This window comes from Gorilla gorilla, chromosome 6 (genome assembly GCF_029281585.2).
Source record: "Gorilla gorilla gorilla isolate KB3781 chromosome 6, NHGRI_mGorGor1-v2.1_pri, whole genome shotgun sequence".
In the NCBI taxonomy this organism is placed as follows: domain Eukaryota; kingdom Metazoa; phylum Chordata; class Mammalia; order Primates; family Hominidae; genus Gorilla; species Gorilla gorilla.
The window spans coordinates 111,650,774-111,663,531 of record NC_073230.2 but is presented as its reverse complement, the minus strand read 5'-3'; the positions used below and the strand labels follow the sequence as shown (position 1 = coordinate 111,663,531).

The 12,758-nt window shown below is 40.0% G+C and overlaps 2 protein-coding genes across 12 annotated transcripts in view; one reads left to right on the top strand and one right to left on the bottom strand.

The window, feature by feature from the left end:
- Window positions 1-4,161, bottom strand: part of FAM185A (family with sequence similarity 185 member A) — a 163,509-nt gene extending 159,348 nt beyond the window's left edge. For 3 of the 7 annotated variants that reach the window (XM_055392532.2, XM_031012734.3, XM_055392535.2), the window contains exons 1-2: window positions 3,337-4,161; window positions 1,190-1,299 (exon numbers count right to left, since the gene is read on the bottom strand). In XM_055392532.2, coding sequence (XP_055248507.1) covers window positions 1,190-1,299; window positions 3,337-3,787 — 561 coding nt within the window. In that variant the 5' untranslated portion in view covers window positions 3,788-4,161. The remainder of the gene's footprint in view (window positions 1-1,189; window positions 1,300-3,336) is intronic. The other 4 variants (XM_063708686.1, XM_055392534.2, XM_063708687.1 and 1 more) reach the window with 3 other exon arrangements.
- A 121-nt stretch (window positions 4,162-4,282) lies between these two features.
- The window catches only part of CCDC146 (coiled-coil domain containing 146), a 172,122-nt gene continuing 163,646 nt past the window's right edge, over window positions 4,283-12,758 (top strand). For 4 of the 5 annotated variants that reach the window (XM_055392522.2, XM_055392521.2, XM_055392519.2 and 1 more), the window contains exon 1: window positions 4,286-4,400. The gene's annotated coding sequence lies outside the window, so the exon portion shown is untranslated. Of the gene's footprint in view, window positions 4,401-12,758 lie in introns of all 5 variants that reach the window. The other variant, XM_031012923.3, reaches the window with a different exon arrangement.

Here is a 12,758-nt window from a genome sequence, read left to right as displayed (position 1 = left end):
AAGGTGGATGAAAGAAAAAATATGTAAAAATTAAAAATGCATCAAATTATTCTAACTAGTGTTTAGAAATCTAAAAATGAAAATATTTTGCAATTATGAAGCAAAGATGACTGACTTCAACAAAATTGCATGCTTTCAAAGTTCACAAAAGTATCAAGTTTTGACTATGCAAATGCAAGAAGCACTAAGAGTAACAATAAGCTAGCACCTATCAGAGAGGTATTTCAAACTATTTACAGCTAACACCAGTCTAATCTTTAAAAAATTAAATATAGGTCAGTCATGGTGACTCACACCTGTAATCCCAGCACTTCATGAGCCCAAGGCAGGAGGATCACTTGAGCCCATGAGTTCAAGACCAGCCTGGGCAATACAGTGAGACCCTGTCTCTACAAAGAAAACACTAAAAAAAAAAAAAAATTAATTACAGCCGGGCACAGTGGCTCATGCCTGTAATCCTAGCACTTTGGGAGGCCAAGGCAGGTGGATCACGAGGTCAGGAGATCGAGACCAGCCTGGCCAACATGGTGAAACCCTGTCTCTACTAAATATACAAAAATTAACTGAGTGTGGTGGCGCATGCCTGTAATCCCAGCTACTTGGGAGGCTGAGGCAGGAGAATTGCTTGTACCAGGGAGTCAGAGGTTGCAGTGAGCTGAGATTGCACCACTGCACTCCAGCCTGGTGACAGAGTAAGACTCCGTCTCAAAAAAAAAAAAAATTTTAATTACAAAACAAGATGAATCATATGTTACTTTGCACAGATAACTACTTAATCCTTAAGTAATGAGCTACCTGGTACATTAAAAATGTGATTAAAGTCATCTAATATTTAAGCACATTTATAGTGCATAAAGATTCTTCCTTACTCTTTAATAAAATGGAAGAAAATCATTTGTGGAAACTAAAATTTCTTTAGTAAGATTTCAGAATACTAGGAAAATACTATTAGTTTCATTGTACACTTTGAAATTAAATCAAAAAGAAATTTGAGGCAAAACCTCAAAACTGCTATAACCTCTGTACTTTACTAGAACTGATTTCAAGGCAAAATGTTTGCCAAGGACTTTCTGAGAGATGAATAAATGACAATGTTCTGAAAAACAGAAGAATCTCTTGAGTTTGATAGTACGATTCATAGCTTAAGGGTTTTAAAAAAAATAGTGAAATAAAATTAGAAATGCTATACCTTAACAGACTGCAAGATGCTAGTCCCATGCTCTGTTTCAATTTTGCAATTATCACACTCAATACTTTGAACTTTTACACAGCCAGACCCTGATGACTTGATATCTAAACCTAGAAGTAAAAAAAGAAAAAAGCAAGTTAGTACTGCAGTTTATAAGCTCCAAAGCATTTTAACCTAGAAACCCAACTCCTCAGTTATGTCCATAATATTGCCGAATCCTGGAAAGTGCATACTGTAAAGGTAAGGGGTCTTCTACCACGGCAACGGGACCAAATACAATAGCCTTTCTGCCCGTTTTTAGAAACAGAGCAGTTATTTCTACTGGCCTAAATCACCTAAAGAGAACTAACATAGATGGGAAGTAAAGGAGACTACAATTCTGTTAAGCACTCCTGTGAAAGACTGTAGAAGCCTCTTCCCCAGTATATATGATCATGACTTAGGTTTTCAAATCATATGTCTAACCTTTCATACTTAAAAAATGAAAATATTACCATGCAACTATATCACAAGGTATTTGAAGTAATTTTTTAAAAATGGGAACAACTTTGAAAAACCTAATATATACTATTAAAACTACAAGATTAGGCCATGAGCCGTGGCTCATGCCTGTAATACCAGCACTTTGGGAGGCCGAGGAAGGAGGATTGCTTGAAGCCCAGGAGTTCAAGACCAGCCTGGACAACGTGGCAAAACTCCATTTCTACAAAAAAACAAAAACATCAGCCGGGCATGGTAGCATGCACCTGTAGTCCCAGCTACTCAGGAGGCGGAGGTGAGAAGATTGCTTAAAACCGTGAAGTCAAGACTGCAGTGGGCCGTGATTGTGCACCTGTACTCCAGCCTGCGTGGCAGAGTGAGTGAGATGCAGTCTCAAAAAAAACCAAAACAAACAAACAAAAAACCCCACAAGATTGTGGACAAATGGCAGTGGTATATGAAGCAAGTTTGGAAAATAAGGAATTACAAATGCCATCCTTGGCTGTCTATTTAAGATGTAACTGCAGGCATCTCTGTATACAAATTTTAAAAATTAAAAACGCTGATATTTAATTTGGAATTAACATAAATATTGATGATTTCTCTTAAAGTAGGCAAGACCCACCCCCCCACTTGATTCCTGAAACCACAAATAGTACCAAATCCTATATATTCTATGTTTTTTCCTGTATACATATCAATGATCAAGTTTAATTTATAAACTAGGCATAGTAAGAGATGAACAATAATAATAAATACAGCAATTATAACAATATACTGTAAAAGTTATATTACTGTGATCTGTCAAAATATCTTAATATTTTCCTACAACAGTTGAGGCAGGTAACAAACTGAGACAGCCAAACGGTGGATAAGGGAGGACTACGGCATCTACTATTTGGGCAACTGTAAGCATTATAAAAGATGATCTTAAAAATGCTAAATGCTATTATTATTACTATCATCATCATCATCATCATCAATATCTTCCATCAGTCCCAGGAAGAATGACAGTCTGGGGAGCCCTTCCTAGAAAAGTGTGTGTACACAGTGGCTTGCCATTTAGGAAAACCTAAGAAAGGTATCTTGCAGGCATTATTATTGAAGCTTCCTAGGCAGGCTTACCATGTGTTTTTCTTCAAAGCTTGCTACTCATGGAAAACTTAAGCCAAAAAGAATGGAAATATAACAGTAAGAAGCTGGGCGCCCGTCTAAAACCAAATACTCAAACCAGGTGATACCCGGAACATCCTATTGACAGGGCTGTTTTGGGACAGACCCCCAGGCTGTGAGCAAGATGAAATGTAGATGGACTGCCATACCATTGAATGAATTGTCAAGAAACTTCAACCTTGAAAAATAAGCCAGTTTGCTAATGACAACGGGATAAAGGAGAACACGAGCAGCTCCAGAAATAGAATTTGACCTGGATTATACCAAATCATGTTTCCATTCGATGTATAAAATTTCTATAATTGGGAACCTAATTTTTAAATACTACTCGGATACTCAAGAATAGAACAGAGGAAAAGGTGCATTTCCGAAGGGGCCAACTGTAAATTAGGTTTAGAAAGCCAGGACCAATTAAAAGTGCACGTCGACTAAATTTATTAAGTTCACTGTGCGTTCCCTGGGACCCAAACCCGTTTTCACTTCACTTCACTTACCAAACTTCAGGGGCGCATTCACCTCCACGGACGCCTGGGGGTGGATAGTATCAGACACAATGGCCATCTCCTCCAGATCCTCGTCGTACTTCACCTGCAGGCCGTCCAGGCCCCGCACGCCGTCCTCCACGCCGCACACCGCGACCAGCACGCGGTCGCCATCCGGGTAGGTGAGGGGGTCCAGGGGCCTCACGGCCAGGTGGCACGGGAGCCGCGCCCGCAGCCGACCAAACGGGCTCACCTGCAGTGTCCACTCCTTTAGAGTTCGGCGCGCCGGGCCAGGCGGAGGGACCTCAGTCTCCGATCCGGGCCAGCGCTCGCCCCCACCTGAGCTGTACGGCCTGGCTTGGCAAGCCCAGCAAGCCCAGCGCCCAGCGCCAGCCCACAGTCGGACCTGACGGAAACAGAGACGGAAGCAGCCAAGCTCCCAACCTGAGCAGGGGGCAAGCATGGCGCGCCTCTCTCGCCAGTCCTCAGAACACTTCAGCCACAGGGAGGGTCACTTGCCACGGCCAATCGACTTGGCCACTGTGCCGCCTCAAGTCAAACAGGAGACGTAAGTCAGGGTTTGCTGAAACAAGAGCCAGCCGGTTGGCTTGACTAGGCGATTTAAACATCAGCCGCGCAATCCCCAGGGGCAAGTTGGAATTTGAAAGCTCTAAACTCTGACCTGGACCCCTTGCCTAAGTCCACCCCCTTTCGCTAAGGCCGACGGGATAGGTAGTTCTAAAGGGGTAGAAAGTCGCAGAGCTCTGCCTCTTAGAAACCACATATCCCAGGAGGCAATGCGCAGGGGAGCACGGTAAGAGGGCAGGTGTTAGAATCGCTGGAAAGGCGGGCGCCCTTTGTCTCAAGACCATTGGCTATTGGAGGGGCGGTACATGGGAGTCCACTGGCCAATGGGAAGCACGGAAGGGCAACGCGGGTTAAGCTGCGTGGTCACCTTGGATACCAAGGACGCGACTTCTTGTTTGGAGAGGGTGGAGCTTTGGAGTGAGACCCAGTACGCCAAATCCCAAAGAGAAAAATAGGAGCCTAAATAAGGATCAGGACCAAGGGAAAGGGTAAGAAACTGCGCTTTTTAAGATGACAACTAGGTGCAAACTAGGAGTAACCTCTGTGGATGTCAAGATCCAAGCTTCACTAACTTAGTGAGGGCATCTCCAGGGCATGGAGAATGCCTTGGTAAGAGAGTAAAGAGCAAGATTGGTGCGTTTTGAGGGAATTGCCTCTTTGGAAGTGTATTCCCTCCTATATTCCAAATATAGGAATAGAGTACTTGCTCCGTCCTGACCCTAAGTGACCTTACTTTGGGTTTTAATTTGCTCACTTTAAAAATGTAGATAATAATACCTTCCTTGCCTTGCCTCAAAGGGTTTTTGTAAGGATCAAGTAAGAAAATGGATGGTACCGTGGTGCACAGTCTACAAAATTACCGTGTAAAGAACTGTATTTTTATTTCAACGTACTTAACATTGATTCTGAGTTACCAAGAAAATTATGAGAGATCAGAACTTGTTTTGAGAATAGCATTGATCTCTTTGACTACAAATGATCCTCAGTTTTAGAGTGAAAAAAAAAAAGACACAAAAAAGAGAGTCACCATGGTGCGGTGGAAAGAGCAGGGACAAGGGTCAGATTATTTTCCTGGCTCTGCCACTGCTTCATCTGTGTCACCTAGACCTGTTTCTTTAATTTTAAAATGAAGAAAGATGGTTCTAAATGACCCTATAAGGGGTGTGTGTGTGTGTGTGTGTGTGTGTGTGTGTGTGTGTGTGTATGTGTGTGTTTACCTTTTATAATTCTATGGGCAGTAAAATAATGGGAACAGAAAGATTTATTTTCTTCTTTTTTCTTTTTTTCTTCTTTCCTGCCTGGTTTCTCTCTCCCCCTCTGTGCCCCTACTTCCTCCTAAAATGTATTCCCTAAATTATTTAGCCAAGACACCTGCAAACACTAACATTTCATAAAATGCAATTGCCTTAAAAAATTGAAGCCCTTACCCAAGTACAATGACCAGAATTCTTGGGGCTATCGTGATAATAGACTGGGCTAAAGTTCTCATGGGTACAAGTCTCAGGTTCTCTGCTAGCCACTACCTTTTTAAAATTTTTAAAAATTCAGTGTTCATTATCATTGCCTCTTTTCTGTCCTTCTAGTCCTTCCTCCCTCCTTATTCTTTTGGTGGAGACTCACTCATTATAGGTGCTAGCTCAGGTTCAGCAAGGGCCCACTGCAATAGTTCTTTTTTGTCTTTGTGTTTCATTGGTTATAATTATTCAGAATAATCTTCAAACTATTTTTTATGAAAATTGACAGGTGTAACTTTGAAAAGAAATTTGAAAAAGGCACTGGTTTAAGGAAGTTGAGAATGTACTCAAATTTTCTGTGGAAACACTAGACATTTTTAGATTAAATATTAATTCTAATAGTTAATTCTGTGTCTGTGGTAATTTTTCCTTTTCTGAGACAAACTAAGTTAATGGAATTGGCAACTGAACTATAATTTTCTATGTTGCATAATCATTATTTTACTTTTTCAAATAAAAACCAAATAGAATTGACTGAAAATTTACTTTGCTGATCATACAATATTGAAAATGGAGAAAATTATTAATATTAAGATTGGTATAAAATATTTAAAGTTATAGACACTTAAAAACAGTATAATGAGTATCAAATCTGTCCACATATCAACAGTGATTAATAAAAGTTGTATCTTCCATCCATATGACATTATAATTGTCAAACCATGTTCACATGCGTCATCTCACTGTATCCTCACTAATTAGGAGGGAAATTATTCTCCTCACACTATAGATGAGGAAACAGATTCAGAAACATTAAGATTAAGCAATTAGAAGGTCTGGCCCTTTTATCACTCTACCAAAACGTCCATTTTCCTGACACCTTTGAAGAAAAAATGAAATTATTCACCTCATAAATAGAAAATTATATACAACTTTTTTCTCCTTATTTAGAGTTTGTTTCTAAGATATTTTCACATCTTAGTTTTAAAAAGCTATTTCCGTGGTCATGAACATATACTTCTGGTAGGAGTGTTAAGTTAGCACAAAATTTTTAGAGTTCAATTCAGCAATAAGAATGAAAAGCTTTTTCTATGACTCAGAAATTGTGCTTTTGGGGATGTAAGCATAAAATTAGGGATGCTCAAGGAATTACGTTTTATAGGGTTACTTGTAAGAGGAAATAATTGCATCAATTTAAATGCTCCCTGGCCAGGTGCAGTGGCTCATGCCTGTAATTTCAGCACTTTGGGAGGCTGAGACGGGTGGATTACCTGAGGTCAGGAGTTCAGGACCAGCCTGGCCAACATGGTGAAACTCCATCTCTGCTAAAAATTAAAAAAATTAGCTTGGCGTGGTGATGGACGCCTGTAATCCCAGCTACTCGGGAGGCTGAGACAGGAGAATCACTTAAACACAGGAGGTAGAGGTTGCAGTGAGCCGAGATCACACCACTGCACTCCAGCCTGGATGGCAAGAGTGAAACTCTGTCTCAAAAAAAAAAAGTTAAATGCTCCCAAATAAGACAGTATTACATAAATTAGTATATAGCTGATATATTATGCAACAATTTAAACATTATATCTTGATATGGGAAATAGTCCATATATAAAGTGAAAAGAATATATACAAAATTGCACGTATAGTATGATCTCAATTGTGTAATAATAATAATAAATTTAACATAAAATTATACTTAACAGAAACAATTCCAGAGGGATATATACCACTTGATAACAGTTGTTATCTTTAAGCAGTGATATGATGAGTGGTTACTGCAATTTTTTGTGTGTTATCAATAGTGAAAATATATTACATTTATAAGAAAACAATTTTAAAGCATTTCTTAGCATATATTGTTTCCTAAAACTGACTCAAATAATCAGATGGGCAGAAGATTTCTTACCATCTAGACATAAATGTCAACGAATGTTTTACTTAATGATTTATGTTCAATAAATGGACAGCAGAGGTCATAAGAGAGTTTTCAGAAGAAAAGGTAACCAAAACAAAGAATTCAGCAATTTAGCTTAAGAGAAAAGCCATAAGAATTTAACTTTCTGAATTATAAACTATTTAAAAAGAGATATATCTTATGACTTCTATTATTCTTATGAAATATTAATAAACTCAACAATCTTAACTAATAACTATCAACATTGAGAAGTATTTAATGAATATATATAGGTACTAATTCTATTTGAAATCTCTATGTGAAACTGCAAATAGACAGTTTTATTTCTTCCTTTCTAATCTGTATGGCTTTTCTTTCCTAGTGTTATTGCACTGGCTAAGACCGCCACTACAATATTGAGTTGGAGTGGCAAAAGCAAAAATCCTTGATTTATTTCCTATTTATGAGGGAAATTTCAACAACAATTAGGAAGTTAGTGGTAGATTTTTAAAGATGCCCTTTAGCAAGTTAAGGAAGTTTACTTTCTAATTTGCTTAGACTTTTTATCATAAGTGAATGTTGCATTTTGTCAAATGCTTTTTCTGTATCTATGAAGATGATCATATTGTTTTTCTTCTAATTTATTGATATGGTGTATTACAGTGATTGTTTTTCAAGTGTTTCATTCCCTCAATAAGCTACATTTCATCATGTTATTGTCAGGGAGTTTTGGGTTGTCAATTTCCTGGCCAGAAACCTCTGTGGCCACAGCACGTTTGCCCGAATTCTTGTCCTGCATCCAGGAAGAATGAGGTATGCAGACAAGTGAAGGGTGAACGAGACGAAGATGAGCTTTATTAAGTGTTACAAGAGCTCAGAGGAGACCCACAGTGGGTAGCTCCTCTCTGTAGGAAGATCATCTGTCCAGCATTCAGTTCTCATTAGAGAGGTGGCCCTGGAGAGGGTAGCTCCTCTCTACTACTGGTTGTCCCAATGTCTGCAGCTCTCAGTGGAGAGGAGGCCCTGGAGAGGGTGCCTCCTGTCTGCTGGCAGGTTGTCTCTGAAGCTCTCGGCAGAGATGGTAGCTCCTTTCTGCAGCTGGTCCTTGTGTAGTCTGTCTACCCTCTTTGTCCTTTGGCCATCCTCTGCCCTGCTCTGGCTGAGCCCAGGGCTTTTATGGACCTCAGAGGGGAGGAAGTGCATGCTGATTGGTCCATGGGCAGCCATGGGCTGCTGGAAGAGGCCCCATGAGTCCACAAACTGGTATGCAGGGCTGGCAGTTGGCCCCCAGCCTTCAGGCCCTCCCTGGACTGAAGGTAGAGCCTTACTGGGGACCTGCCCGCTTCCACCCAAGAATCTGTCTGCCTCCCGCTGCCATTCATGGCCCCAGGGCTCAACCCCAACCCCACTCCAAGATCTGAGCCAGCTCCAGGAGAGGAGAGAGGTCAGGCAGCGGGAGCAGACACCCCAAGCCTGCAGGGATAGGGGGGACTTCCAGGGCAACAGAGGGTACAGGCTACAGAGATGCCTGGGTCCCATGGGTGAGAGGGCAGTGGCAGCTGCACCCAGGGAGCTCCCGCAGGCCAACTCAGCAGAGGCGGGATTCCCCAGCTCCTGCCTGCTCCATGTTGTGGGAGGCCCAGGTCTGCAGCTGCTGGTCAGGCGGCTGCAGCTGCACCCAAGAGGGCAGATCCTGCCTGTTCCCAGCCCCACTTCAAGAGCGCAGGGAGGCTCGGATCTACAGCTGCAGTTTGGGCGGCTGTAGCACCGTCCAGGAGGGTGGGGCTCCTGACTGCCCCATGGAGTGGGAGGCCTGGGTCTGCAGTCCCAGCCTTTCCTCCCTGCTGCAGCCAGCGTGATGGCACCAGCCACTGCCATCATTATCTTTTCTATAAATTGCTAGATTCAACTTGCTAAATTTGTGAGGATTTTTACATTTTATTTTCATGAAGGATATTGGTCCAAAGTATTCTTTCATGTCTTTTTCTGGTTTTGATATTAGGGTAAAATTAGAAGGGCAAATGTTGCCTCTTTTATTTTATGGAAGATTGTTAGAAAATTGTTAATATGGTTTAGTTTTATTTGTCCTGCTCAGAAGTCAATATGCTTTCTTTGTCTAAAGTCTCCAATTTATAAACCTTCAGCGTTTCCTTGCTCTTTCTATTCTTTACTTTTGGAGCTCTCATTTAGACATGTATTTTAATTTCTCATTCTGTCATCCATATCTCTTAACTGTGTTTATATGATTTATGCCTCTTCATCTTTTTGTATTTCATTCTGGATGATTTCCTCAAATCTATGTTCTAATTCATTAATTCCTTCCCAATATTTGCTAATCCATTGTTTAATATCTGCATCGAATTTTTCATCCCAATGACTATATTATCATTGCTAGAATATTTATTTGGTTCTTTAAAAAATCTGTTTTCTCTTATTTTAAACTGCCCCGTTTATTTCACTGTGGTTTCTTTACCTTCTCTTGCCTTTTTAATTATTTTAAACATACTGATGCAAAATTATTCTAGTCTGTTCTGTTATGAGGTTGCTGTTTCTCTTTTGCTACATAAACAAACTCTGTCTCATGGTGGTTATTTCTTGTCATGGCTTATAAATTTTTATTTATAGCTCATCTTCAGCGGGAGTTCTCTTTTCTGAAAATCCTTTACATTCTAGATTACAATAAAATTTTTCTTGTTCCCTGTAGAACAATTTTGGATTTGCTTCAGTCAGAACTCGACCAATTTCCATGGTCATGGGCCAGGTTTTCGATTTTTATTTTCTTTTATTTTTGCTTCATTTCCTTCTGTGCAAAGTAATTCATTCATACAAAAGAATAAAGTATGAATAAAGTCTAAAGAATAATAGTAAAAAGAACATCTTTATGCCTAACACCCAGTTTAAGAAATAAGACATACCAATAAGTTTCAGTTTCCTTGTTTCTTTTTTCCTCCCTTATCTTCTGGCTTTCACTTAAAAGCAGGCTGAATTGAGAACTGTGTAGAAGAAAAGGGGCTCCTGCCACACAGAAATTGTAGGGAAATCCCAATTTTTTTCTTTCCGTTTTGGTCTGCTGGCCCTGCCACAAAGCCAGCTCCAAACATAGATTTGCACTGCCACTGCCAGGCTGTGAGGTTTCCTAAGAATAAAAGAGAACACTGTCTCTCTGAATAGAGGAACTGGAAAGAGAGTGTGGGGGGGAATCCCGATACTCTTTCTCTTTTTTTCTTGATATTTTACCTCGAGGGCAGCCCCAACTACTTAGAAGTGAATGGCAGCATAAGGCAAAATCTTTAAGACAGCCTGATCCTTTTGGCCATAACAAAGGGGGCCCACAAAAACTGTAAAGTGTAGCAGAAATCCCATGTAGGAGAGAACTAGAGAAGGTGATCCTAATTCTATGTTTGAAACTACGTAAGTAACAGGGTCAGCCCTACTCCTGCACAAACATGGAGTACAGTAGGCCCCTCTTATCTTTGGCTTTGCTTTCTGAGGTTTCAGTTTCCCATGATGAACTGCAGTCTGAAAATATTAAATGGAAAATTCTGGAAATAACTTGTAAATTTTAAATTGCAGACAGTTCTGAGAAACATGATGAAATCTTGCACTGTCTCACTCCAGTGTGCAGCATATCCACACTGTCTACCCTACCCACCCAATTGTCACTCAGTAGCTTAGCTGTTTTGGTTATCAGATTTACTGTTGTGATATCTCAGTGCTCGTATTCAAGTAACCCTTATTTTACTTAATAATGGCTCCAAAGCACAAGAGTAGTAATGCCAGCAATTAGGACATACCAAAGAGAAGCCATAAAGTATTTCCTGTGAGTGAAAAAGTGAAACATTCTCAGTTTAATAAGGAAAGAAAAAAACTATATGCTGAGATTGCTAAGATCTAAGGTTAGAATGAATCTTCTGCCTGTGAAATTGTGAAGAATGAAAAATAAATTAGTTCATAGTGTATATAGAGTTTGGTACTAATCCTGGTTTCAGTCATCCACTGGGGATCTTGGAACATATCCCCCATGGATAAGGAGATACTACTGTAATCTCTACTGATCTGTCTTCAAGTTCACTGATCTTCTCCTTGTTCAAATCTACCATTGAACCCCCCCAGCGAATTTTTCAATTATTATAATTTTCCACTTAGGAATTTCAATTTGGTTTCCTAAAAATTTCTACTTATTGATATTCTCTGATGAATTGCATCGTACTCTTCTTTAATTCTTTAAATATGGTTTCCTTTCATTCTTCAAACATATTTATAATATCTGCTTTGAAGTCACTGTTAAATCAGACACCTGCCCACTAGTCATTTCGTAGCCATCTCAGTTATCAGATCAACTGTTGATGTATCTCAGTGCTTGCATTCAACTAACCCTATTTTACTTCATAAGGGCCCCAAAGTACAAGAGTAGTGATGCTGACTACTTGGATATACCAAAGAGGAGCCATAAAGTGCTTCCTTTAAGTGAAAAGGTGAAAGTTTTTGACTTAATAAGGAAATAAAAAAATCATATGCTGAGGTTGCTAAAATCTATGATAAGAACAAATCTTCTATTTGTGAAATTGTGGAGAAGACAATATTGTACTAGTTTTGCTGTCACATCTCAAACTGCAGAAGTTATAGCCACAGTGCCTGTATAGGATATATAGGGTACTATCCACAGTTTGAGGCATCCACTGGAAGTCTTATAAACGCATCCCATGCAGATAAGGGGAGGACTACTCAAGAAAGCATAGTTAAGGCTTTGAGAAATGAACTATGATAAAAATACCACAAAGGTCTCAGAACAACTCGTGAGTGTTGCATGTAACGTACAGACCCAAAGAACATAACAAAGGCTTTGAAAACTAAATATTGGAATTACTGTCCCTGAAGGCATGACAGAACTTGTGATCTGAGCCTAACCAGATTGATTACTTACTAAAACAAACAAACAAAAATCAGTATCTTTAGAAGATTTTAACAGGACCCAGAGCTTCATAGCCAGCATAATATCCTTTTTTTTTTTTTTTTTTTAAGCAGAGTCTCACTCTGCCATCCAGGCTGGAGTGCAATGGCGCAATCTCGGCTCACTGCAACCTCTGCCTCCCAGGTTCAAGCGATTCTCCCGCCTCAGGTTCCCAAGTAGCTGGGAGTACTGGTGCATGCCACCACACCTGGCCAATTTTTATAGAGACGGGGTTTCACCATGTTGGCCAGGCTGGTCTCAAACTCCTGACCTCAAGTGATTCTCCCACCTTGGCTTCCCAAGGCTGGGATTACAGGCATGAACAGCATAATAGTCAAATTGTCCATCTTAAAATCCCAGATTACTCAACATATCAGAAACAGGAAAATCTGGCCAAAATTTTCAAAGGAAAAGTTACCACCCCCAAATTATCAAAGACTATTTACAATTGCCAAAAACCTTGAAACAACCCAAAGGTCTCTCAAATGTGAGTGGAAAAGCAAACTGTATTACATCCACATAATGGAATGCTGCTCAGTAATAAAAAGTG